The sequence below is a fragment of the Apodemus sylvaticus genome, chromosome 7 (genome assembly GCF_947179515.1).
Source record: "Apodemus sylvaticus chromosome 7, mApoSyl1.1, whole genome shotgun sequence".
Taxonomy (NCBI): Eukaryota; Metazoa; Chordata; class Mammalia; order Rodentia; family Muridae; genus Apodemus; species Apodemus sylvaticus.
In genome coordinates this window covers 84,545,982-84,572,520 of record NC_067478.1, presented here as the reverse complement: position 1 = coordinate 84,572,520, position 26,539 = coordinate 84,545,982, and the positions used below count along the sequence as shown (strand labels likewise).

Below are 26,539 nucleotides of genomic sequence, written 5' to 3'. Positions count from 1 at the left end.
TTGGTATTTGCCTGCATGTGTATCTGTGCGAGGGAGTCAGATCCCCTAGAACTGAAGTTACAGATAGTTGTGAGCTGCCATGTAGGTGCTGAGAATTGAGCCAGGATTCTCTGGAAGGGCAGCCAATATTCTTAACCTCTGCGCCATTTCTCCAGCTCCTTGGCAAAACCTTTTCGCTAACTGGTACCAACATGTCCCTCCAGCCTGTCACACAACCTCTGCACCAAGTCTCTGGATGTCTCATGGGATGGAATGGCCTCCTGACTATTCCTCAAGACTCAGTGCAGATATTATCTTATGGTGGGGCTTCCTGACCCATTCCCTGAGAGGTGACAGTCCTGTGTCCTCACAGGGTCTCCTGTAGATAACAGTGAGTTTGACATCACATTGGGGAAGACTTGAGCCATTCTGTCTAAAATGATAAAAGAAACAGTCCCTTCTGGCATTAGTGACTTGGGAGCCACACACAGATTTGGTGTCTAAATCATAGTTGGGTGGCCTCAGTTGTGGCCCTGGCCCTTGGGTGTTCACCCATATGACTCTAAGGAAAGTCCCTGAGCATGTAACACCAGTTAGAATTGAGAAATGGAAAACAATGGTTGATGGGGTAGTGACCACTGCAGCTGGTGGGCAGAAGTAGTATAGTAGGCAGTCCACAAGAAGTTGAAGCACACATCCCACCTCAGGTGGCCACACCTCATGGCCTGGACTTTGGCTGACCTGGGTAGGCAAGCGAAGCAGGCCGTGCTCAGCAAGCCAGAGGTGCCCGGGCTTGCTCATTCGGTTCCAGGCACCTCTGGAACCAGACTCATTCGTACCCAGGATGACCTGGGAGCTGCACCTGCTGGTTCTGCTGGGGCTGGGACTTAGGTCCCAGGAGGCCCTGCCACCACCCTGTGAGAGGTAGGGGGGTGAAGGAGCTGGGTGTGGGGAGGAAGACCAGGGTGGAAGGCTGGGATGAGAGCTCAGTCCCTGAGGGCCAGCCTCTCAGAGGATAAAGAAGGAAGAAGCTGGGTTTGTAGGAGTAGGAAGATACACCAAAGTCACTGTGCTGGAACAAGCTGGAACTCTGAGGCATCTCTATATATGACTCTAGAGTTGTTGTCCAAAGCAAGCTCTCCATGCTGCTGGCCAGAGCTCACCAGCCAAGCTGCCCCGAGGACAAGCAGGGCTGCCCTCTCCACTGTTCTAGCAAACCTTCCCTAGCGTGGTGTGAGGGGAGTCTAGGTCCTGTCAAGAGCTTATGGGGTGCAGCCTACCCTGCTGCTCTCTCTGTGTCCCAGGGCAAGTCAATCCTTTCTCCTGGGTCTCAGCTTCTACTAGCAAATACAAAGATGGGGGTGCCGCCCTGCCTCCTGGATATGGAACTGTCAATCTCCCTCCCACACAAACTCACTGAGCCCTCGCTCCACCCCCACATCACCAGCTCTTGGGTCAAAACAGGCCTAGGATGGTGAAGAGCAAACAGAAGCCCAGGAGCTAAGGAAGCAAGGAGTAAGAGAAGGGGGTGTCTCAGAGGAGGCAACAGGCCAGCGGAATGCAGAGGGGGCCATCTTTGAACAGAAGGGGAAAGCGGGGCAAAGAGTCTGTGGGGCAAAGTCTCTGAGGTGTCCTCCAAGGTCACAAAGTCCCATGTGGCTTGGACAGAAGCCGAACCAGGCTATGAGGTACAGATAGTGCTAAGGAGAGGAGACCAAGCCCTGCGGTGTCAGGACTGGGGTGGGGGTGGGGCTGAGGAGTCGATTAGGGATGCAGGAAGACTGGGCTGTGAATATTCACTAATGCCCAATTGTGGAGTATGGAAGGACAGGAGGGATCTGGAATAATCACCAGGACTTGTTCATTCAGCAGAGGGCAGGACTTCAGAGCGGCTATTTGATCCAGTCTCTTGTGTCCTGTTGGGCTATTTGCAGTGCCTGGCATGAGCGCTGCTGCTTGTCCCTGAGACAAGTGGCATGCCAGTGCTCTACTTGGACAGTCACATGTGTGCTTGGGAATGGAAGTCATTGAAGGCACAGATGTATAGGGTAGAGTCCAGGAGAGAAGAAACACAAACTTCCAGCAGTTTTCTCCCAGAGGACATGGACAGGAAGCACTGCCAACCAGGAGGTATCCCTGAGTCTCCATGTTGAGTTTCTTGGGATCCTTCCCAGCAACCCCTGTAGGTCTTCAAAGATTAAACTGATATCGTGTGGCCTGTTGCCCCATCACAAATGACAGCATTAGTTTAGGATAGCCAGCATGCTCCAAGTCCCAATGTCAGCACTCATGGGGCAGCATATTATGATGTCTCTCAGGTGACTCTGGGACTTGGCCACGTGGAGGTGGGATGATGGCCACCTGTGCAGTGGCACTTTTCTGCTATGTGATGATGAATCCGATTGGTCTCCCTCTTGGGTTCCTGGCAAGCGATCTCTCCGCCCTTGGAATTTCGCATGGGATAAAATGGCCTTTGTTGCTTAGCATGGGCCTTTATGGCGTATGAAGATAAGGTGATATGTGGCATTGTCCCCAGGAGCTCCTAGCATGACTCAGGATGGGGACAGGCACTCCAGTAACACAAGGACCTTTGAGTCACAAGATACCATTTGACCTTCAGGAAAAGGAAGGTCCCTGTACATGGAAGATTCCATCACATGGCCAGTGACTCCGTTTACTGGGCTCTTTGTAGCAAGACCCTGACCAAAACTCTAAATTCCAGACACTGGTGAAGCTTTCTGGTTGGAGACATTGCAGTGGGTTGGTAGGGTGAGCATTGTGGTTCCTCAGTAAGAAACGTCGTCGTGATCAGGAGTCCCCCTGCCTCCACCCATGTCTGTCTTTGTTTGGCTCACCCTGATTTGCTCTCAATAAGAAAAATATAATCTGGGTATGGTGGCATATGCCTTTCATGCCTCATGAAGCAGAGGGAGACCAGGCTCTGAGTTCGAGGCCCGCCTGGTCTACAGAGCAAATTCCAGGAGAGCCAGGGCTACACAGAGAAAACCTGTCATGAAAAATAAGAGAAAAATATAGCCACAGGTATAGTGATTTCCTGGTTCTGGGTTCTAGCAAATTATGGAATACGAAGGGATTATGAGAACCCCCACATTTATATACAGTTGATCAAAATTGCAGGTGGAGTGGGGACCCCCTCCAAGCTTATGGCTGTCTTCTTCATAAAGGAAGGGCTAGTCCCTTTATCTGTGTGTGCAATCTGCACGTCTCCACGTGGCTTGCCCCAGAACTCAATTGCAGTTAGTGTTAGTGTGTGTCTTAGGAGAATGACACCAACCCTTTAGGGAACTATTTAGAGAAAGGAAGGACAAAAGATCAGGTGATGAGGAATATTTCATTCCTGGGTGACTATAGGTCACCTGGATGACCACTTTGATATTGAAGAATACTTCTGTGAGTCTTGGCATACACCTCAGGAGGCTGAGGCAGGAGGATCTCTGTCAGTTCTAGGCCAGCCTGGTCTACTACAAAGGGAGTTCTAGGACAGCTAGAACTACACAGAGAGACCCTGTCACAAAAACAACAACAAAACCCCAAACAGAATAGTTCTGCTGCGGTAGGTTAATGATGGGATTTTGAGATGACAAATCTAATTCCTAGGGAACTGACACCCTGATGATTGAGGCAAAGGACCCCAATAAGGAATAAGCAGGGACTGGAGAGATGGCTTAGTGTTTAAGAATACAATCCTCAAGCCGGGCAGTGGTGGTGGTACACGCCTGTAATCCCAGTACTTGGGAGGCAGAGGCAGGCAGATTTCTGAGTTCGAGGCCAGCCTGGTCTACAGAGTGAATTCCAGGACAGCCACGGCTACACAGAGAAACCCTGTCTTGAAAAAACTTAAAAAAAAAAAAAAGAAAGAAAAGAAAAGAAAAAAGAATACAGAGAGATGGCTCAGCCAATAAGAGCACTGACTGCTCTTCTGAAGGTCCTGAGTTCAAATCCCAGCAACCACAGGGTGGTTCATCTGTAATGGGAATCCTATGGCCTCTTCTGGTGTGTCTGAAGACAGGGACAGTGTGCTTACATATAATAATAAATAAATCTTTAAAAAAATACAATCATCTTCCAAAGGATTGGAGTTCAGTTCCCAGCACCCCACCTGGCAGCTCACACCTGAATATCTTCAGCTCCAAGTGACCCAATACCCTCTCTGTGTCCTTGGCAGCTTCACTCAGACACACCCATATCATTCTCTCTCTCTCTCTCTCTCTCTCTCTCTCTCTCTCTCTCTCTCTCAAAAAAAAAAAAAAGCTGTGGGACATGGGAGTGTAGTTTGTTTGTAGGGGCCCTTCCCTAGCATGAGTAACATCCTGAGTTTGATCCCAGCCCTGCATAAGCAAAACATGGTGGCCCCTACCTCTAATCCCAGCTCTTGGGAGGTGGAGTCAGGAGAATCACAAATTCAGTCAGCCTGTAGGTGGTCCTCAGCCACATAGCAAGGTGGAGGCTATCCTGAGCTACATGAGACCCTGAGCCTCACTGTGGAGTCCAGGCTAATTCCTGCCTCTCCATCCTCCATGGGCTTATAGGCACGGCCAAAGGGTGGATACTTTGAACTAGAGAATTACAGGCTGGCGAGGTAATCAGTAGCTATTAGATATTGGTTGAAATTTCCCCTGAAAGTAAAGACCACGAAATATTATTGACACATGACAAGGACATCCTGGTCATTGTTGAAAATCATACTCTCAGGAAGAGGCCTGTGCCCTGTGGACACTCTCAAGGAATCTACAGCTTGTTTTATTCCAAGGTGAACTATGGAGTGTCTATTCCAAGGTGAACGTGTAGCATGCTGTTTTGGTTGAAGGAAATACAAAACCAACTCCATGGGCTGAATTAAGACTCTGCCGCTGATTTTGGGTTTCACCAGCTCTTGAGTCTGGGCCATTAGCCTGGATCATAAGTCAGGCAGAAAGATAACGGACAAATAATTGCCCTTAAGGTCGTGAAGTTTTGAGACTATATAGCTCAGGTGGTGGAATACATGCCTAGCCGACAGGAAGTTGATCCTTAGCAGTGCCTAAATGGGGCAGAGTGGTCCATTCCATAATCCCCACACCGGGCGTGGGGGTGGGGGTGGGGGATGGGAGCAGGAGGATTAGAAGATCAAGGTCATCCTTGGCTCCTATCCAGTTCAGGGCGGCTCCAGGATAAGACCGTGAATGAGGATGGAGGAGAGGATGGGAACGGGTGTTTGTCCTGTGCAGCGGCGAACAGTGAGACCGATGTGACGAGCTGCCTTGCACACGCATTCGGGCACTCAGCCCTACAGGACTCTGTCAGCACAGCCTCTGCTTCTCTGCTGGCTTAGAGACCAAGGTGTGGGAGAACCTGGCCTGACTAGCCAGTTCTTCCTGTGGGGGAAGGGACAGTACAGCTGTTGGTTTCTTGTCACCCGAGCTAGCTCTCTCTCCCCTGATGCCAAGGTCTCAGTAGCAGGACTGCAGCTACAAGTGCCAGAAGTTGGGGTGGTTCCCAAGCCTATCAGTAAGAGTTCCCACACAGTGTGCAACCAGCTATTCCAAACTATAAACAGCCCAGGGACTCTCAAATTTGTAACTGGCATCTGAAAGAGAGTGGTTTTATTAGACTGCCCCTTAAACATGTGGAACATGATGAGTACATCACAGTGATCCTGGCCTCAAACCCAGGTTGTTTTTAATTAATTAATTCTGGGTTGTTTGTTTGTTTTAATATAGTGTCTCTCTATGTAGCCCTAGCTGTCCAGGAACTCACTAGGAAGACCACCCTAGCCTCAAACTCATAGAGCTCCTCCCTCCCAAGCACTAGAATTAAAAGACATTTACCAGGACTGGAGATACCACTCAGCAGTTAAGAGCACTGGCTGCTCTACCAGAGGTCCTGAGTTCAATCCCCAGCAACCACGTGGTGGCTCGCACCATCTATAATGATATCTGGCGCCCTCTTCTGGCCTGCAGGCGTACATGCAGGCAGAATGCTATCTACATAATAAACAGACAAACAAATCTTAAAAAAAAAAAAAAGATGTTTGCCACCATGCCCGGACCATACATTTTATTTATTTGTTTGTTGGTTGGTTTTATGTTTAGAAGTATTCTGCCTGTGTGTAAGTGCATCACAGGCATGCAGTGCCTATAGAGGCCAGAAGAGGGCATCAGCTACCCTGAAGCTGCAGTCAGAGATGGTTGAGAGCCACCATGTGGGTACTTGGAACAGAACCCAGGTCCTCAGCAAGAACAGTGAATTCTCTTAACTGATCAGCCCACCCTCCAGCCCAGCGGGCCAAGACTCTTCTAACAGCACCATCCTGTCTGTCTGAACATTTCCACTTGTCATAAAACTTACATAAAAATCACAGTCAGTGCTGGCCAGTTGATGCATGGCAGTATTTGAAGGCTAGTGACAGAATTAAAGAAACAATCAGTCTTCCTTAATAACCTCTATGATGTGTTTTGCGATAACTTGATTGATAATCCTGGTCTGTTATTGTGCCATAGACAAACATGGAAGAATACTGAGTTCAGAAAGGACTACCATTCTCAGGCCAGTCTGCTCTGTTGGCACTCTGTCCAGAAGACACTCTTGCTCGAGTTCCCAGTATGAGTGTCGTTAAGTGAGTTATTTACACCAGGTAGTTACAGCTTTCCAGCAATGCCTGCGCCTGCCCCCATCACAGTGGCGTTCAGCTTCCTTACAGACAAGTCTGCGAAGATTACAGAGAACTTTTCTGTGCCTTATCTATTTACCAAATATGGTGTGCAGGCATTGCTGCCTGGTGGGAGGGAGGGAGGGAGGGGCTTTGATTATTTTCTGGGTTCCGTGTTGGTTGGGAACAAAATTGGTCACCCAGTCTCAGTTCAAAAACTTGGACCAACCTGGGTCCCCATAGTGCATCATTATATTACAGAACACAGACCTTCTTAAAGGGGAGACACAGGTGGTCCTCAGAAGAACACCTAACCATCCTTCCTGGTGTCCCAAGGGGTGTGGCTCTGACCATTGCAGCGAGCCAGGACGTCAGATTGCATCAATGCATGTTGCAAGCCTATAGGAAATATGGCGGAAGGGTGGGAGTTGTCCCCTGAGCCCTGGCGCCTGCCGAGTAGGGTGTTGTCCATAACTACTTTGGCCTTAATATGCATTAAATAATCAGGGGGCCCTCCCTGCTGTGGCAGTGCCCCGCCCTCCCCGAGGTGGGTCTGGCACTATCTGGCATTATTCATTGACTTGACCTGTCCTTCTTCTCCCCTTTTCCAACCTTTGCTCCCCGACAGGGAAAGATCTGCTTGCTCTGATTAATAAATCTTTACCTCTGAATGCTTCTCCTCATTAAAAGCAAGTCCCAGCTGAGCTCAGTGTTCCACGTTTGTAAATCTCAGCACCCAGGAGGCCCCGCAAGGCAAGGGGATCTGGAGTTTGACCAGGCTGAGCTATCTCAAAAAACAAACAAACAAACAAAAAATAAAACCGGACAGAGCAAAACAAAAAAGGCAGAGGCCGGCAGGTGTTTGTCAGTTCATGGCCAGGCTGTTTACATAGTGAGACCCCCACCTTGGGAATGAACAAGTGACACAATAAGGGACTACAGATGTGGTTCCTCAGCTAAGACCACCCCAGAGAACATGGGGTCAGTCCATATGTCCATTTAACGTGATGTCACTCAGACCACTGGTGGCCTCTGGGACCGTATTCTTTCCCACCCCCACCACCCTTTCCTTTCCTTCCTTCCTTCCTTCCTTCCTTCCTTCCTTCCTTCCTTCCTTCCTTCCTTCCTCCCTTCCTTTCTTTCTTTCTTTCTCTTTCTTTGTTTCTTTCTCTTTCTCTTTCTTTCTTTCTAAATTAAAAAGTGCATGGATAATTGATCTGCACATACATCCATCCACCACTTGTATACTTGGTGCCGCGGAGGCATCAGAGAACTCTAAACAGGAGTTACAGACAGTTATGAGCATTCGTGGGCAGCCTCGTGGGCAGCCTCGTGGGCACTGAGCAGTGAACTTAGGTCCTCTGGAGCAGCAAGTGCTCTTAATTGCTATTTCTCCAGCCCGTACATTATTCTTTTAAAGAAAATGAGTCCAAGGGTCTTGTTTGTTTGTTTATTGAATTTGAAGTTTCCTTAAGACACCCTTGGCCTGCCGGGCAGTGGTGGTGCACACCTGTAATACCAGCACTCTAGGAGGCAGAGGCAGGTGGATTTCTGAGTTCGAGGCCAGCCTGGTCTACAGAGAGAGTTCCAGGACAGCCAGGGCTACACAGAGAAACCCTGTCTCGAAAAAACAAAAAACAACAACAACAACAAAAATGACACCCTTGGCCTGCTGCCGGGCAGTGGTGGCACATGCCTGTAATCCCAGTACTCTGGGAGGCAGAGGCAGGCGGATTTCTGAGTTCGAGGCCAGCCTGGTCTACAGAGCAAGTTCTAGGACAGCCAGGGCTATACAGAGAAACCCTGTCTTGAAAGAACCAAATCCAAAAAAGAAAAAAAAAAAAGAAAGAAAGACACCCTTGGCCTGAGATTCCTTATCTCTTTTCTTTCTTTTTCTTTTTTGAGATAAGGTTTCACCATGTAGCTGTGGCTATCCTGGAACTCTATATGTTCCAGGCTTGTCTCTAACTCACATAGATCTGCCTGCCCCCTAACTTCAGAGTCCTGACTTTTTTATTTTGTTTTGGTTTGGGGTTTTTTTTTTGTTTTTTTGAGACAAGGTTTCTTTGTGTAGCCCCGGCTGTCCTGGAACTCGCTCTGTAGACCAGGTTGGCCTCGAACTCAGAAATCCACCTGCCTCTGCCTCCCAGAGTGCTGGGATTAAAGGTGTGCCTCACCACCGCCCTGCGAGTCCTGGCATTTTAAGGGCATTTCTACCACACCCAGCTTGAGAATATTTAAGGCACTTCCACAGGCAGGCTTAGAGGTGGTGCTTGACTTTAATCCCAGTACTTTGGAGGCAGAGAGAAGTGGATCTCTGAGTAAGAGGCTAGCCTGGTCTACATATGGAGTTCCAGGAGAATCAGGGCTGCATGATAGAGATATCCTATACCATCATCATTGTCATCGTCGTTGTCGTCATCATCACCACCAACAACTAGTTATCTGTCCCACACCCCAGCCCTCTCTTCTAACCACTACCACCTCGGCTGTCTCTACAGCCAGATCTACTGCCATGGAGACCTCCTGCACCAAGTTCAGATGGCCCAGCTCTACCAAGATGACAAGCAGTTTGTGGACATGTCACTGGCCACATCTCCAGGTAAAGCCACCTTGGCTCGTCCTGAGTCTTCCCCCAGGCAGGTGAGGGAGAAGCACTGGCTCCGCTGGTCGGGGTGGGTCTCATCACCCAGTGACCCGCAGTGTCGCCTGCTCTCCAGACGAAGTCCTGCAGAAGTTTGGTGAGCTGGCCACGGCCCACAACCACAGCATCCCCAAGGAACAGCTTCAGGAATTTGTCCAGAGTTACTTCCTGCCCGTGGGGCAGGAGCTGCAGTCCTGGACCCCTGAGGACTGGAAGGACAGGTAGTGCTCTGGAGGGAAGACAGGAGGGGAGGCCCTTACTTGGGGCGGCCTCCATGAACCCTGTGGGACCATCTCTTCTAGCCCTCAGTTCCTGCAGAAGATCTCAGATGCCAAGCTGCGTGTCTGGGCCGAGGAGCTACACAAGATCTGGAAAAAGCTGGGAAAGAAGGTAGCAGAGGCCTGGCCTGCTTTATGGCCCAGCTGACTTCTCCAGGGATGGGACAGAGACCCCCTCCTTGCCTGTTGGGACCCACAGTGCTTGGGAGCACAGACATTTCCTAAGAACATAGCCCATGCCCCTGAGCTCTAAATAGAAACCTTCTAGAATGTTCTTCTGACTTCAGAAAAGGACATCTGAGTCTAACTCCTCACATCCTCCTGTGCTAACTATGCATATCCTGCTGCCTGAGGGTCCCAGTGCTACCTCCTGCAGTCAAGAAGGACATGGCAGGGGGCATGACCTCTGCCGCTCTCCCTTCCTAAGCTCCTGGGCTAGGCTCAGTCCCAAGGACAGTCATTCTGGCTGCATGTGGCCAGCCTGTGTTCAGCTCAGAGCTGAGGGACTCTCTTTCCTGCCTGGCAGTCAGCCTTAGGCTGCCCAGGACCAGCCACTCCAGTAGGACCATACCTGACCCCCATCCTGCTGCTCGCTCACAGGAGTGAGCATTGAGGAAGGCTATGCTCCCCACTAAGACACTTAGAACTGGCAGGAACAGGTTGAAGAAGGGCTCAAGGGAGGGACCCCAGTCCTCACTGCTCCCAAACTCAACTCTCTTGGGGAAAGGCCATGGGCTTTACCATCCCGGGAGGGGGACCAGGAGAGGGTACTTACTCCACCTTCTGAGTTTGGTTTCGTGTGGCAAGGTGGGGCAGGGCAGGGGTGGGGGGATTGGAAGGATTAAGGGAGACCTTGAATAGCATTAGCCTCATCTGGGTCACAGCGATGGGCTATCACCAGTGGTCACCTGCTTGATGCAGGTCCAGGCTTCCGCACATCACCAAGTTGAGCCAGGAGGTGAAATGCTGGTGTGTGGAGAGTTGAGGACACTAAGACTCCCAGAATTCAGCCTCGACCATGTAACAAAACAAAAGGAACAAGAGATGCAGCCTCCTTGGCTATGGCTGCCAGGCCCTCTGCCCCCGCCCTTTGTATCCTACACCCTCGTGGCTGATGCTAAGCTACCCTGGGCCCTCTCCCCTGATCCCAGATGAAAACAGAAGTCCTTAGCCACCCTGAGCGGTACTCCCTGATCTACTCAGAGCACCCCTTCATTGTGCCCGGAGGGCGCTTCGTTGAATTCTACTACTGGTGAGTGCCCGCAACCAAAAAAGTTAGGGGTTTGTGGAGGCTGGCAGAGGTGTGGAGAACCCAGGGCCAGCCAGCACCCTCCAACATGGAGTGCTGGGCAGAGGGTGGAAGCTGGCTGATGAGTGCTGGCCTCTTCTCAGGGACTCGTACTGGGTGATGGAAGGCCTGCTTCTCTCTGAGATGGCCTCAACGGTGAAGGGTATGCTGCAGAACTTTCTGGATCTGGTGAAGACGTAAGAAGGGACCTCGGGCAGGGAGCTGGGCTTGCCTTGGCCTTGTTGTTGGGCCAGGAGGTATCGAAGCAGAGTCTTGTCTTGACAGCTATGGACATATCCCCAATGGTGGGCGTGTGTATTACCTGCAGCGGAGCCAACCCCCACTCCTGACCCTCATGATGGATCGATACGTGGATCACACCAAGGATGTCGCCTTCCTTCAGTGGGTACCCTGCTCATGCTGGAGGTGTCCCAGGGCCAAGGGCAGTGACTTTGTACCTGGGCTGAGGTGTTGCTTGCTCTAAACCAGGGAGAATATTGCGACTCTCGCCTCAGAACTGGACTTCTGGACTGTGAACCGAACTGTCTCTGTGGTCTCAGGAGGACAAAGCTATATCTTAAATCGCTACTATGTCCCCTATGGGGGACCCAGGTGAGAAACTGGCCTGCAGTCAGTCCCTTGTCTGCTCACTCTGACATGAGCATCTCTGGAACCTCGAGATGGAGGGGTGACTTAGCTCATCAAATGTGGACCCTGCGAGAGTTAGACCCCTTATGCTGTGTGTGGCAGTGTGGCAGAGTGACCGAGTGAAGACGACCTAGTTTTCTGGTTGGCAGAGGAGGGGCTTAGCACCTACCAATGTTGGGCTGTTGTCCTTCTCTTGGCTAGGCCAGAGGCCTACAGGAAAGATGCAGAATTGGCAAACTCGATTCCAGAAGGTAAGCAGGAACAGGAGGAAGGACTGACGGGACTCGGGGTACTGAGCCTCTGCGACTGTCCGGCTTTGATCTGTGGCTGCTTGGTCCTGTAGTCAGTTGTGGCCTGGGGTTACTGTTCTGTTCTCACAGGGGACTCAGAGACTCTGTGGGCTGAGCTCAAGGCCGGGGCTGAGTCTGGCTGGGACTTCTCTTCACGCTGGCTGGTTGGAGGCCCAGACCCTCAATTACTTAGCAGCATCCGAACCAGCAAAATGGTACCCGCTGACCTGAATGCGTTCCTGTGCCAAGCAGAGGAGCTGATGAGTAACTTCTACTCCAGACTAGGTGAGAACCCCATGACAGGAGACAGGCCAGTGTGGGCTCCTACACCAGCCTTGGCCGTGGAAGTGGAGATAGGTCTCCTCAGTCAGTTCAATTCTATGGAGGAGAGAAGAGAGAGAGAGAGAGAGAGAGAGAGAGAGAGAGAGACAGAGAGAGAGAGACAGAGACAGACAGAGAGAGACAGAGAGAGACAGAGACAGAGAGAATGACAGGACCCCACACTTACATCCACATTGCTGTCCTTTTTGTGAGGGCCACCTTGGCGCATACTTCAGATCTCTCCATTCCCCAAAGCTCTCCTCAGCCTTCACAGAGCTAGAGCCATCAGAATGATGGACCTGGAGACAGAGCAGCAAGTCCCAGGGAGGAGGGCAGGGCCATTAGTTCAAGGAGCCATGAATTCTAATGGGCACTGGGGAATCATGGTCCGTGGTCTTTAGGATTCTTAGTCTATTTGGGCACCACATATGGAAGGGGCCGACGTAAAGACATCTAAAGCCAGGGACCCAAGGGCAGTGTCCAGTGCTCTGCCTGGTGAGACTAAAGGCAGAACCACACAGGGAACGACACGGAGGCCACAAAGTATAGGACCCTTCGGGACCAGCGCTTGGCCGCCATGGAGGCCATCCTGTGGGACGAGCAGAAGGGTGCTTGGTTCGACTACGACTTGGAAAAAGGGAAGAGGAACCTGGAGTTTTATCCCTCCAACCTCACCCCACTCTGGGCTGGCTGCTTCTCAGACCCTAGTGCTGCTGACAGGGCTCTGAAGTACTTGGAGGTAAGGGGAGGGTGGGCAGTGGGCGGGCCGGCCTGGCACCCTGGAGGCAGGATCCTCCCTTCTCTGCAAGTCTCGCTGAGGCCGCTGGGAGTGGCTGTGGGGCAGGATGAGAGGGTCAGGAGGGGCAGGCCTGCCCTCCCTGAGGGCCCAGGGTCCTTGGCTCCTACTTCAGCCACTGCTCACGGTCACATTGATGTCTGGAACCTTCTAGGACAACAAGATCTTGACCTACCAGCATGGGATCCCAACTTCTCTTCGTAACACAGGCCAGCAGTGGGACTTCCCCAATGCTTGGGCCCCACTGCAGGACCTGGTCATTAGAGGTATGAAAGGGGACAGTTGGTACACCCATTTCACTTGTCTGGGAGACTCACCCTCCTCTCCTTCTCGCCAATCCCAGGCCCTGGATTAAGAACATGGGGTCTACAGGTCCAGAAAGGAGATCTGAATGAAGGCCTAGATTTTTCTTCCTTAGGGAGAGTAAGGTCAAAGCTTTTTTGCCCAGGATGAGGTCTCCGAATACTCAGGCCTTTTCTGGGGTGGTGGGGTCTAGGTTTGGCCAAGTCAGCTTCCCCGCAGACTCAGGAGGTGGCTTTCCAGCTGGCCCAGAACTGGATCAAAACCAACTTCAAAGTCTACTCCCAAAAGTCAGCCATGTATGAGAAGGTGAGTGTGTCTGCCATCGGGTTCTTATTCCATGGTTGATGCTGGGTTTGTCAGACTTTGCCAGACCTAAGACAGAACAAGCTGGTATAGTGCGACCTCTGGTGGCCACTCTTGGGCACTGCAGGGGTCTGAGCAGCAGCTTGGTACATCTTTTCCTTCAGTGGCTCTCTAGCTAGTGTGGTCCGTCTTGGGGGCAGTATCCACCTATAACTCCTGTGTTTGTCCCCAGTATGACATCAGCAACGGTGGACATCCAGGCGGAGGAGGGGAGTATGAAGTTCAGGTGAGCAAGCTAGGGTGAGCTGACCCAGTTACAGGCAACTTCGGGGATCACAGACATGCCCCTTGGGTCTGAGATGCCCAGTAAGTGGGCCTATGGGAGAGATTCTAAATGGTAGTCATGCGCCCCGGGGCCAGAAACCCTGGAAAGAGGGGATCCCCCAAACAAGGCTTGAGAGCCTCAGTGATCTGGCCCAACTGTCCTGGCCTCTCTCCAGGAAGGATTTGGCTGGACAAACGGACTGGCCCTGATGCTTCTGGACCGCTACGGAGACCAGCTGACTTCAGGGGCCCAGTTAGCTTCCCTGGGACCCCACTGTCTGGCGGTTGCCCTTCTTCTCAGTCTTCTGCTACAGTGACACGGACAAGAATGGACTCATTGCCTGTGCCTTCTCCCCTGGCCCAGATCATGGTTCATTAAACCCCTGGCCCCCTCCTCCCTCATATCCGCCTCCCAAATCCTACTCACAGTGTACTGAGCCAACAAGTGACCAAGAGGTCAAGACTGTAAAATTCACCGGGGCAGAAACTGAATCCTGGTATCTAAAGCGTCCCATCAGGTACCACACACACACAGCACAGGCTCCTGCACTCACGTACATAGTCAAAATGCTTTTATTGTTCTGCGGAAACGCTTACAAATACTGCAAAACACCCAGCCAGGCCCAGCAACCAAAGGCCGAGTGCTGGGGAGGGCAGGGAAGGTGGCTTAGTGTTAAGGCGCAAGGCTGAGGCCAGCCAGCTGGAGACTTGACTCCTACTCCTTCCTACACCTTTAGGAAACTGAAGGGAGATCACCACAGCTCAGGGCCTCCGCTTCTGCCCGCCCCACCCCCAACTCAGGCTTTTTCCCAGGCACTCGGGGCCACCCCTTGTTCCTTATTGGGAACTAGTCCTGTCAGAACGGGAGGGCGGACCTCTTAGCTTCCTCTCCCCTCAGTGATGCGGTTCCTCTGGTCTTGGATCCCCGGACATCATCCCTTCTGGCTCTAAACAAGGCACAGTAACAGGAGAGGGCTGGGCTGGGGGCTGGAGCTGCACTGCAGCAGGGAGGAATGCCATCTCCTCCCGCCCTGTGACTGTGCCCCCAGGCCTGGGTTGGAGAGATGATGGCACGTACCCTCACGTGGCCCACAGCCGAAGCAGTGGGCAGAGCCACAGCGTGGCCATGGCAATTAGTGTGTAACCATGGCGATGAAGCAGTCACCATGGAGACAAGGATGACGGGCTTGTAACATGATGATGGGGCTGGACCTCGAGAATGACACTTGAGGCCTCTGGTCCTTGAGCTGAGTAGTGAAAAGTGGGAGGTGGGAGGAGACGGCAGACGGAGGAGGGGGTGGGGATGGGAGGTGCAGGCCTGAGCTGCTCCCCAGCCTTTCACGCAGCTCTGCTCAGGAACCCCCAAGTCTCCGCACAGGGGATGAGATGAGAAGGGGATCTTTGGCAGATTCTGGTACCATAATTTGTCCTTTACAAAGAGAAAACAAGCTGGGGCGAGTGCGCGCCTGGACAGAGCTGCGAGCGCCACTCAGCTCCGCCTCTTCAGCCTGCTGGACCCAGGAGGGAACCCTGAACTTTTGGACTCCCAGGAGGCGACAAGGCAGCTCCCTCTTCCTTTCCTCTCTGCTGGCTCTTTAGGGACCAGAGCCTGATTCCCAAGCACCAAACTCCTCACAAAACAATTTGTCTTCTTGCACAAAAGCCCTGGGGTACTCCCTTTGCGGGCCCCGTGCCCAATGTGCCACTGTCTCCAGGGACAAGCAGAGCAGTGAGTGGCAGGGCACAGAGTCCTGGGGCTGACCTGGGGACCCAGGAGGCGCATGACACTTAGTTCATGAATTGAGTGTAGCCCTCAGCTCCTGTGACAATGACATCCATCCAGATGCGCATGGCCTCTGCAGACGGGGCCACCATGTAGTACAGCCGGTCATGAGTCTTCACGCAGAAAGTAAGGGCCGGATTCGGACTCTGGAAGGCAAGACAGGAAGTGCTAAGATGGGACTCCAGGCCTAGAACTTTCTTTTCACCTCCCTAGTCTTGATTTTTCTCAAGGTCTCCAGGAAGCCCTGAATTTAAGGCTGAGTCTCAAACAGGCCGAACCCTGGTCCCCAAGGGTGCAGAGGTTTGCATTCTAACGCACAGCAGTACTGGGCTCTCTAAACCCTCACAACCCCAATAGGGGCATACTTCAGTTCCAAAGTTAACACAAGAGAATCTGTCACAAGGGTTGCCTCGATGAGAACCAGATTCTCCTCTGAGCCAAGAAGGGGCAGGAGAAGACCCTTAGTAGGATGGTAGCCCAGACCCCAGAGGGGCGGAGGTCAGGGTTAGGTGAGGTCTGAGGGCTGGCAGGAGAGGGTGACTTGCCTAAGGCTAACTGGCCCAGCCTCCACGGTAGCCTTTTATCAAGCCCCCCTCTCCAGTCTAGCGCCTGCTCTTCCCCCAGCTCCGCTGTCCTGGCCAGAGAGGAAGGCGACCAGTGGGCTTCAGTCCAGAGGAGCCCCTTGCTGCCTCCTCTCTCTGGCCTGGAACAAGTTAGAGGGACGGGGGAGTCAGTGGTCAGGGACCGAAGGGCATAGGAAGTTAATTGAGGAGTTCTGTTATTGGCATGTGGGGTTGGGGGTACCTCCGTCACCATGGTGAAGTGGAAAAACCTTTTCTGGGAGGGGGAGAGGAAGAAAGGAAGAGACAAACGGTAAAGAGAGAGAGCGTGAAGCAGACCCGGAGCTGGGCAGAGGACAGGCTCGAAGCCTTGGTGCCCAGAATCCCACGGCGCCCCTTCCTGCAGGACTCTGGTCCTCCCTGCCTCACCTTGGCTGCGCTGCGCAGGTGGTCATAGTACACTTCCTCGATGGCCTGGAAGTAGATGACGCCCTTCAGCTTTGTCTCGTGTTTGTCTGCAAAGCAATGAGGGCTGGGCTGAGCCGGACACAGCACAGGGTGTCCGAGACTGCGCTCACTCCCTCATCTGGGGAATGGCGGACAGGACTCCACCACGGAGCCTAACGGGGGACCCTAACGGCAGGGATGGTGGGAATCAGAAATCTGTTGAGATTCGATCTACCGTCAGACTGAACTGCTAGGACCATGAGAGCTGGAGGCAAATCCGGTGAGGCTCGTATGGATGACCTGAGCACGCTGGTTAAAAGTAGGCAGGCACCTGGAACCCCAGCAGTTTGCTGAGGATGAGGCAGGATAGCTCTCAGCTCCTGGCCAGCCTAACTGACACAATACAGATCTCTAAAAGAGATACATTTTAACATAAATACAAATAATAAACAGGTTAGAAAGACTTTGATCTCAGCACTCAGGAGGCAGAGACAGGTGAGCTTGTTGCTAGCTTGGTCTACCTAGTAAGTTCCAGGCTAGCCAGAGCTACACAACAAGACCCCGTGTCAAGAAACAAGCAAACAGCCAGGCGTGATGGTACACGCCTGTAATCCCAGCACTTGGGAGGCAGAGGCAGGCAGATTTCTGAGTTCAAGGCCAACCTGGTCTACAGACAGTAGTGAGTTCCAGGACAGCCAGTGCTACACAGAGAAACCCTGTCTCGATAAAACCAAATCCAAAAAAAAAAAAAGAAACAAGCAAACAACAAAAATCATTTATTCGACTCACACAGAATAACAGATTTACAATAGTCGCAACAGCTTTGTGTAAGCACACTAACTATCCCTCAAGTGGAGATGAGTTAATAAATTAGAGTGTACCACGTGAAGGAACCATAGTTGCTGTTATGTAAGATGACACAGTATCTGTGTGTATGTGGCATATAGTGTGTGTGTGAGCATGTGCACCCCATGTATGCACACTATAGAGGCCAGAGGGGTGTCACCCTCTACCTTATTCCCTTGAGATAGGGTCTCTTGCCGAACCCAGGGGTGGGTTGACTGCCTGCAAACCCCAGCACTCCCATCTCTGTCGCGGCACTGGGATAGCAGGAATGCGTGAGAACTAAGAGAACCTCGGCCTGTGCTCAGATCCTCATGCCTGAGCCGCAGTGCTCTTACCCACTGAGCCCTCCCTCCAGCCCTTAGAAGCAGCTGGCAGGCATACAGCTGCAGGGTCAATCTATAAAATGCACCATGTATCAGTAGACAGGCTTAGACATCCCGGAAACAGAAAGACGGCTAAGATGCCTAAAGAGGCCCCCAGGAGAATGTGTTAGCTGCCACTGGGGATAAGGATGGTGTTCATCTGCATGTGTGCCCATCAATAATGCCAGTGTTTAAAGACGAGGTCAGGACCAGTTCTGACTGCATAGTGAGCGTTAGGCCAACATAGGCTACAAGAGACAGTGTCTTAAAAAAAAAAAAGCTTCTATTACCTGTGCTTGGTGGAGATGTATATCTCAAAGTAAACTTTTCTTGTGTGTGTATTTTATTTTTGTTTTTTTGTTTGTTTGTTTTGTTGTATTTGGGTTTTTTTTGAGACAGGGTTTCTCTGTATAGCCCTGGCTGTCCTGGAGCTCACTCTGTAGACCAGGCTGGCCTCGAACTCAGAAATCTGCCTGCCTCTGCCTCCCAGAGTGCTGGGATTACATGCGTGTGCCACCACCGCCTGGCAAAGTAAACGTTTTTATGTTTTGATTCTGAACCATATTGATATGAATCTCGTGTTATTAAAGGAAACCAGGAAGGCCGGGGGTACCGCGCAGTTGGCTGCTTGCTTGTCCAGCAAACATGGAGCCCCCGGCTCCTAACATCACACAACCGGGCATGATAGGGGCTGAGACGGCTCAGCGGTGAAGAGAACCAACGTCAGACAGCCAGCTCACAAGCCACCTGTAACTCCTGCTCCAGGTGAGCTGGAGCCTCTGACCTTTGCACCTTTAAATGATTTTGTAATTAAAAACAAGGTACAAGCATGACATTTCACACCTGTAATCCCAGCACTTGGGAAGTAGAGGCAAGTTCAAGGGTTATCATTACCATAGCAAATTCAAAGCCAACCTGGGCTATGTGAGAGTCTGTCTCAAAAAAGAAATCCTAGAACAAAACCCAAACCCAAACCAAACCAAACCCAGAAGGAAGCAGCCACGGAGCTCTGGGGAGCATGGAGCTCTGTGGCGGAGCACAATGCAGTAGGTTTGACCCGCCCCCGGGGCGGGGCTAAGGAGGACGGAAGTCCACGGAGCCCTACTGGGCTCTTCCGGCCATTCTACTCCCTTCATGGGAACAGCGCGGAGCATACACATAGCATACAACATTCAAGGTTGGGGGTGGGGTGGGGTGGAGCTGGGGGAGAGCGTGAGGGGAGCCGTCAGAGCAGAGGTGCCCGCTGGGTGTGGACGAAGGGAAACGGGCAATCGCAAACATTGATCACACGGTACAACTGCCACCTTCAGCCACCAGCCTCAGTCCTCCAGGAGACAATGATGCCAACAACCACTGAATTCAGTTATAAGTGACAGCTATTAGCAAGCTCTCCCCACGGGTCCTTCCCCACACTCGACATTATTTCAGGCCTAGTTCCCTGCTCCGGCCTCCTAAAGGCCCCGCCTCCAGCCCTGCCACTCACCTGACCCAGTGTTGAGAGACAAGCTATAAAAGCTTCGGCAGACAACCTTCCCTGATGGTTCCTCTATGTCTTGGCACACACTGCTGCCAACACATCCTCCATCCTTGTCTCACAGCCTCCTCTACACTGAATTAGGTCTCTTGAGTTTCTCTCTGTCCCCTTGGCAACCCAGCTCTGCATACCCCAGGACCACCTCCTCCTGTCCACAGGCACAGCAAACTCCTAACCAACCTTCAAGACCCACTGCGGACCACCACAGCAGACACCGCGGATCCCCATCACAGAACTCGCAACACTGAATCTGAGCCTCTGTTATCCACACCTATATCCTCCTCCAACAACGGCAACAGCTACGTGCCAGGCACAGAACAGGTGCTCGCTGGTGACAGAATGACTGCGTCCCAGGAACTGACACTCAGAAAGGAATCATACAGTCTTGGGCTAGGAAGCTACAAGGTGGCAAGGAGGTGCAGGCACACAGCCTTGTCACTTGCCGGTGTGGCTTGAAGCTCAGGAGTACTCTGCCACTTCTGAGGGAGGGAGGGAGGGAGGGAGGGAGGGAGGGAAGAGGTGTGAAACGCAAGAGCCCATTCAGAGCACCCAGCAGAGGCTGGCACAGTACTCGGCATCTGTCACTACAGCATTACGCTCTGGGCTGATGTCACACAGCAAGGCAGGGATGACTGCCGGAGTGCTGAGGAGGGTGGGAACCGGTCCAGGTAAGGCGAGCGCCTGAAGGGTTTACCCACGCTAATCTAATGTGATTTCCTGTTATAGGAAGGAGGAGGGTGCGGGTCCAGCAGGCAAGCCACACCCAGGTCCTGGTGTAGCCCTAAACCCGTCTCAGCGTTTCCTCCTGGCCATCCTCCAGTCGTATTGTGCCCTGCCTCCCTCCCCGCCCCGCTTCTTCTTTCCCTGGAAATAGCAACAGGGAAACAGTAACCTGCCTACACTCTGTCCCGCCCACCTCTCCTTGGTCTTGTGCAATCTGGCTTCTGCCTGCTTGCATGGTGGAAAACCACCTCTCAAATCTCAAGTCTCAGACCCAGAGTCAAAGGACCTTTGGGCCACATCCTTCTTGACCTTCTGGTAATATCTATCATTGCTGGTGACACCTTGGGCTTACAAATGTCTGTTCCCTTGGCTGGCCTCCTTCTGTTTCCGCTGCCTGTCTAAATGTGGTCTCCTATGTTTCATAGACATGAACCAAGATCGCATTTGCCAAGTGCCAGCCTGGCACCTGGCACACAGTCAGAGATGGCTTCCTGCTTCCTGCCCTTCTGCCTCTGCTGGTTTCTCTTCCCGCCTCTTCTCTACAAGTGGCTGCCCCTCCCCTCTCCTCTGCCTGTCGTTGCTGTGAGACTGTGGACAAAGGCTTTCTGAGTCCCATTTTCCTTATACATAAAGGAGGTGTAAATACAGTGCTTTTGACAAGAATTAGATGGGCCGATGCATCCAAAATACCTAGCATACAAGTGTCTGATGAACAGGGCCTGAATTTGCTGTGACTACTACGCCAAGACATTCAACTAGGGTCTGCCTTACAGCCCGACGGGTTTCGGGGACCTAGCTAGGTGCATCTCAGCCCCAGTGTGTCTCAAGTTGGGACTCTGCTGCTCAGGCTGACAACCTCCCTCTACTGCCTCAGCCTAGCCACATCCACGCTTGTGTTTCTCCACATCCAGGACCCACAGTGACTGGGGAAGCTTCTTAAACGGGTAAAGCTGAGGGGGCAAGCAAGGCCCTGGGCCTGGGCATTCGTGACCTGGAAGCCCTCCCCTTTCCAGGCTCTTGGTAGGTAGAGTTGCTTTCCCCAGCTCTGCAGATGGTGGGCTGAGTGACTGGTAGGCAGGTGTGTCACACATTACTTCCCAGCTGAGGTCCTTCACGTCAAGGCAAAGTTCCTCAAAACTCTCCTGGCTCTGCCAATAGGCCCAGTAACGTTCCAGAATGGCGCATTGGGCTGCAAAGACAAGCAGCCCACAATGCACAGTGAGTTCATGCTGGGCGTATAGAAGACTGCCGATCACTGCACACCTGGGCCTTTGCTGACTAGAGAACCACACAGAACCTTGTCCTCTAATAGGAAAGTTCCAGGGCATTCCGGGGAATACGAGTCTGCACCAGAGACTGGGAGAGGAAGAGCATCGTGAACAAGGTTCCTGTTTCCTGGACTGTCCCAAGAGTCCTTGAAACTGTTGAAGTGATTACCTTGAAGTCTCTGAGAGAGACCAAGGGGCAGTTCGAAGCCCAGATTTTGCACCCAGCATCTGGGCATTCCCGTCAGCAAACTCACTCACTGTATTTACTATAACCTTCTGCTTAGCATCTAACTTCCTGACAATATGCACCAAGGGAGAAGGCATGGCCACTTTGTTGTCACCAGAGTCTAAAACAGGAACTGGAGTGCATTAGATGCTCAACACCACCAAAGAATGAATGAATGAATGAATGAATGAATGACGAACAAAGGTGAACCAGGTACACTCTGTACATTTTCAGGGGTGGGAAGGCAAAGCCCCTAGAGCCTCTGACCCTCTACTTGGAAGTCTGGCTTCCTTCTAGCAGATCAGACCACCCAGGAGCCCCCTCCCTGACTCAGCCCGTGGGAACTCACCCACGTAATAGGAAAGGGTGCGCTTCAGCCGATCAAAGACAAACCAGCGCTTCTTCCACGATTTAATCTTGCCACCCATCTTGATGAGGTAGCCACGGCAGACCTGGTGAGGAGGAACAGCGAAGACATATGTGAGCATGGAGCCCCTGAGCTTCCTCTCCAGGTAGCCCCTTTAGTCTCCTTTAGCAACTGCCTGTGACTGCATTTCCAGAGGCTATCCCCAGCCCGCACTCAAGGTACTGGGACAGTCCTGACAATGTTGGGACAGACTGAGGCCAAATCCGAAGGATCCCGGAGGTGCTTCTGAGTAGGATCTGACTAGGAGTATCGCCCCACCCCCACCCCAAGCCACGTGGTCTGGTACCTTGCTGCTCAGCACCACATGGAGGCAGGTGTCTACCCCGTGGCCCGACGACTCTATGTGGGTCTTCAAATCAAAGTCCTCCTTCCGGTTGGGAAGATAACGTGTAAGAGGTCGTGCCTGGGGGAGTGGGGAGTGCGGGGACAGCAGTTATTTCTCTTTTCTCCTCGGTCCCCTGTTCTTGTTCCTCTGCTTCAGTCCTGAGCCTCCCACAATTTCACATCACCCGCTCTCGGCTCCTGTGGTGTTCACTGGTTTCACAGGACTTGTGACCTGAGTGGACACCTAGCATGCCTGACTCTCCTAAGCCCAGGCGAGATGCTGTCAGCTCCTTATCTCTGTTCTGCCACTTATCACCATGACGTGGCCGAGGCTGTCTTCTTGTCCCTCCTCTCCCTCCTGACAGAACTGACAAGAGACCAGATGGGAACATGTTCTGGGAAAATGAGTCCCGTGGGAGACCTGCGTGTGCTAAGGGGTGGGAGGCAGCTGGGGGCGGGAGGGGGGAAGGGGGTGACCTCCCAGTGCTCTCAAGGCCCTGCATCAAAAGGCCAATAATCAGCTGGCAGGATGGTTCAGTGGGTACAGGAGCCTGTTGCCAAGCCGGATGACCTCAATTCGACTCCTACGACCCATATGATAGAAGGAGACAATCTGACAAGTTGTCTTACGACCTCTCACCAGCCCTCCCAACCCCATATACACTAAATACATAATATAATTAATAGAGATTAATAGAGCTAGGGGAACCTCTTTTTAAAAATAGAGATCTGCTCAGTGGCTTTGGGTCATATTCTTCTAGTTTCCTTCTATAAACTAGACAAACACTAAGGTCCACTCCACTTCTGTTACTAATGAGAATTCTCCATTAACCTATTATTAAAAATAATAGGAAATTATTTTTCCACTCTTGCTTTTCCAGGAAGACCTTTAAAATGTCACATACTCTTACAATGTCACAAATTACTTAAGCCCAAAATGTACTCCTTGCAAAGAGACGCAAAGAGGGCCTGACTCTGCTCCCTCTCATACCAGGACCTAGTCTCAAAGATGGAGGCTGGAGAACGGAGTCTGAGGGGTGTCAGGAGCTGGGACAGGGAAAAGGATCAAGACCTCTGATAAAGATCAGACCACCGAGGTGAAACTCTAGAGGGAGTTTTTTAATTTTATTTTAATTTTATGTGCACTAGTGCGTACCTGCTGTATGTATGTATACCTCACTGGGGCATGCATGCTCACAGAGGCCAGAGGGGTACTAGGATCCCCTAGAACTAGAGCTACAGCTGTTGTGAGCCACTGTATGATTTTTGGGAACCAAACTCAGGTCGTCTGCCAACAACAGTAAATGTATTTAACAGCTGAGCCATTCTCCAGCCCCACCGGTTGTATCCTTTCTATCTGTGTTTTTGTTTTTTGAGACAAGGTCTCACCATGTAGCTCTGGCTGTCCTGGAACTCACTATGTAGACCAGGATGGCTTTGAACTCATAGCAATCCACCTGCCTCTGCTTACAGAATCCTAGAATTAATGGCATGTATCTCCCTGCCTAGCTTCTGATTGTTTATTATCTAAAGGCTAGCATGAGGTCCCATCCCTTATGTTCTCTAGTTCTCAGTCAGGGACCAGGTGCACAGGTGGATGCCCTTGGCTGTCCTTGGCCAGCTGCCTTTCCCATGCCCCCTGCTCAGATCTCCCAGGTAAGGTCTGGTTTTGAACACCAAAAGATTTCTCCTCAAGGAGAAGCCAGTGTCTCTCAGCGATGGAAACCAAACGTTAAAGGGAGGCTGTCCACAGGAGATGGAGACCAAAGTCCGAAGGCCCTGTGCGGTGAAGAGGGTTGGGACACTGAGCAATACCACATGCAGGGTGAGCAGGTGGTATAAGGACAGCATCGGCTCCCAAAAAGCCTCTCCAAGCCAGCTTCTGCCAACTTAAAACTGTGTCCAAAGTCGTGTGTGTGTGTGTGTGTGTGTGTGTGTCTGTCTGTCTGTCTGTCTGTCATCTGTCTCTCCATATATGTGTTGAACCTATCTGATTCCAGAGATACAGAAGAGTCTGCCATAGCTTCACACCCCACCCACCCCAACACACACACACACACACACACACACACACACACACTCATGCACACATACACTTCAACAAACCCCAGTGGGTCTATTTTTTGTGGCCAATGAGTTCCAAGTAGACTTCCGTCTGTGCTAAGCCCACTGCCGTTGTGGGCCGTCTTTTCCAGAGGACAGCCGCAGAGGGACCTGGGACATCCCGCCTCCGTCATATCCCTCAACATCAAGCCCAGCGCGGCCCTATCGCCCACCCACTCACCTGGGAGAACTGCTTCTCCCGGAGCTTGACTTCTTTCTCCACCAGCTGCTGCCTGCGGGCGCTCTCGCTCTGCAGCCTCCTCTCCACTTGCTCCCGCCTCCGCCGTTCCTCCTCCAGGGCCTGCCTCCGGAGCTCCATCTCCCGCTCCTGACAGGAAAGCCAGGGTTCAGTGCCCTCGAGCCTGGCCAGAGCTTCAGGGGACACCGACCCTGGACAACGGCCTGGCTGAGCAAGTCCTCAAAGGCTTGTCACCCTCTCTCGGGCTCTGTCACCAGTCTATGGGCTGCACCCTATAAACTCCCTAATTAGAAAAATGGGCTTCAGCATGCCTGTTCTGGGAGTGGGGTGAAAACCCAAAGAATCCAGACATACCATCAGATTCCAGCACAAAAATAGCACGCAATAAAGTGGGTCTTTTTTTTTTTTTTTGGTGTTTTCAAGACAGGGTTTCTCTGTGTAGTCCTGGCTGTCCTGGAACTCACTCTGTAGACCAGGCTAGCCTCGAACTCAGAAATCCACCTGCCTCTGCCTCCTAAGTGCTGGGATTAAAGGCGGGCGCCACCACCGCCCGGCTAATAAAGTGGATCTTGTATAACTTTCTTTTAATGAGACAGGGTCTCATGTAACTCTGGCTGGCCTCAAACTCAGAGATCCACCCATCCCTGCCTCCACTCCCAAGTGCTGGGATTAAAGGCGTGCGTCACCACTGCCTGGCATGATTGTATTTCTATTTATTTGTGTGTGTGTGCGCGTGTGCGTGTGTATCCACAGAAGAGGTTGTCAGATCCCACAGTCAATTGTGACGTTGATGCTAGGACACACACTGGGGTCTTCTGAAAGAAGTGCAAGAACTCGTAACTGCTGAGCCACCTCTCAGTGCAAGGCTCTTGCAGCTTTATCTGAATTCCTAGAACAGGCACTATTCAGTTGTCGTTTTTGACAGCTGGTACATACAGTCCTTTCCTAGCCACTGACTTCATAAGGCTCTTTAGAATTCTACATGTAACATTTATTGTTGAATTTCAAACTTAATGGGCAATTAAGCTTAATACAGAGATTAATACCACAACTAAACTTTTTGTGTCTTGATCAATAGAGGCCTCTACGCTGGTCTGCTACAGCTTACAACTCAGCATATCTCCTGCTTTCCCTCTAGGGGAGGCTTGGAGATTTGTCTTGATTTCATGAAAATAACACAGAGACACAGAGACTTCCTTTTTAGCTGGTTCTCCGCCCATGTGGGCGGTTCCTCCTCCTTTTTGACTCCTGTAATTCCTGGATTTTACTTACTGTTTTTTAGTCAGAGACTGAGAGGGATTTTACTGTTGCTTGGTTGTTGGTTTTGGCTTTTTGACACCAGGTTTTCTCTGTGTAGCCCTGGCTACCCTCAAACTCACATGAGATCTGCCTATCTCTGCCTCTCAAAGGCGTGCGCAACCACACCTGGCAAATACAGATATTTTTCTTTTTAAGGCATTGCTCGATCAGAAGTTTGAGGCCAGCAAGACCACAATTTCAGGGAGGGGAAGGAGCGAAATGCAGGCTAGGACAGCTTCTACCAAACACTCTCTTGTCTCTCTTCTCTCTTCTCTCTTCTCTCCTCTCTCCTCTCTCCTCTCTCCTCTCTCCTCTCTCCTCTCTCCTCTCTCCTCTCTCCTCTCTCCTCTCTCCTCTCTCCTCTCCCTCCTCTCTCCTCTCTCCTCTCTCTCTCTCCTCTCTCCTCTCTCCTCTCTCCTCTCTCCTCTCTCCTCTCTCCTCTCTCCTCTCTCCTCTCCTCCTCTCTCCCTCTCTCCTCTCTCCTCTCTCCTCTCTCCTCTCTCCTCTCTCCTCTCTCCTCTCTCCTCTCTCTCCCTCTCTCCTCTCTCCTCTCTCCTCCTCCTCTCTCCTCTCTCCTCTCTCCTCTCTCCTCTCTCCTCTCTCTCTCTCTCCTTC

The 26,539-nt window shown here is 51.8% G+C and overlaps 2 protein-coding genes across 11 annotated transcripts in view; one reads left to right on the top strand and one right to left on the bottom strand.

Annotated features, from left to right (window-relative positions):
• The first annotated feature begins 820 nt into the window (after nt 1–820).
• On the top strand, nt 821–14,140 carry Treh (trehalase). 2 transcript variants are annotated; one of them, XM_052189500.1, is made up of 15 exons: nt 821–903; nt 9,130–9,230; nt 9,349–9,493; nt 9,575–9,662; nt 10,702–10,802; nt 10,943–11,035; nt 11,124–11,240; nt 11,328–11,450; nt 11,688–11,737; nt 11,867–12,061; nt 12,619–12,836; nt 13,048–13,159; nt 13,390–13,502; nt 13,732–13,785; nt 14,000–14,140. In XM_052189500.1, the coding sequence occupies exons 1-15, from the start codon at nt 824–826 to the stop codon at nt 14,138–14,140; spliced, it is 1,731 nt and encodes a 576-aa protein (XP_052045460.1). In that variant the 5' UTR covers nt 821–823. The 2 variants fall into 2 exon arrangements, with proteins under 2 accessions (XP_052045460.1, XP_052045459.1); XM_052189499.1 differs by lacking the exon at nt 10,702–10,802 and having other exon boundaries at nt 824–903; nt 9,134–9,230.
• Nucleotides 14,141–14,373: 233 nt separating this feature from the next.
• Nucleotides 14,374–26,539, bottom strand: part of Phldb1 (pleckstrin homology like domain family B member 1) — a 50,065-nt gene continuing 37,899 nt past the window's right edge. For 8 of the 9 annotated variants that reach the window (XM_052188515.1, XM_052188508.1, XM_052188509.1 and 5 more), the window contains 5 exons: nt 24,608–24,754; nt 22,286–22,402; nt 21,922–22,024; nt 16,596–16,681; nt 14,374–15,752 (listed from right to left, as the gene is read on the bottom strand). In XM_052188515.1, the coding sequence (XP_052044475.1) occupies nt 15,612–15,752; nt 16,596–16,681; nt 21,922–22,024; nt 22,286–22,402; nt 24,608–24,754 (594 nt within the window). In that variant the 3' untranslated portion in view covers nt 14,374–15,611. The remainder of the gene's footprint in view (nt 15,753–16,595; nt 16,682–21,921; nt 22,025–22,285; nt 22,403–24,607; nt 24,755–26,539) is intronic. The other variant, XR_007978845.1, reaches the window with a different exon arrangement.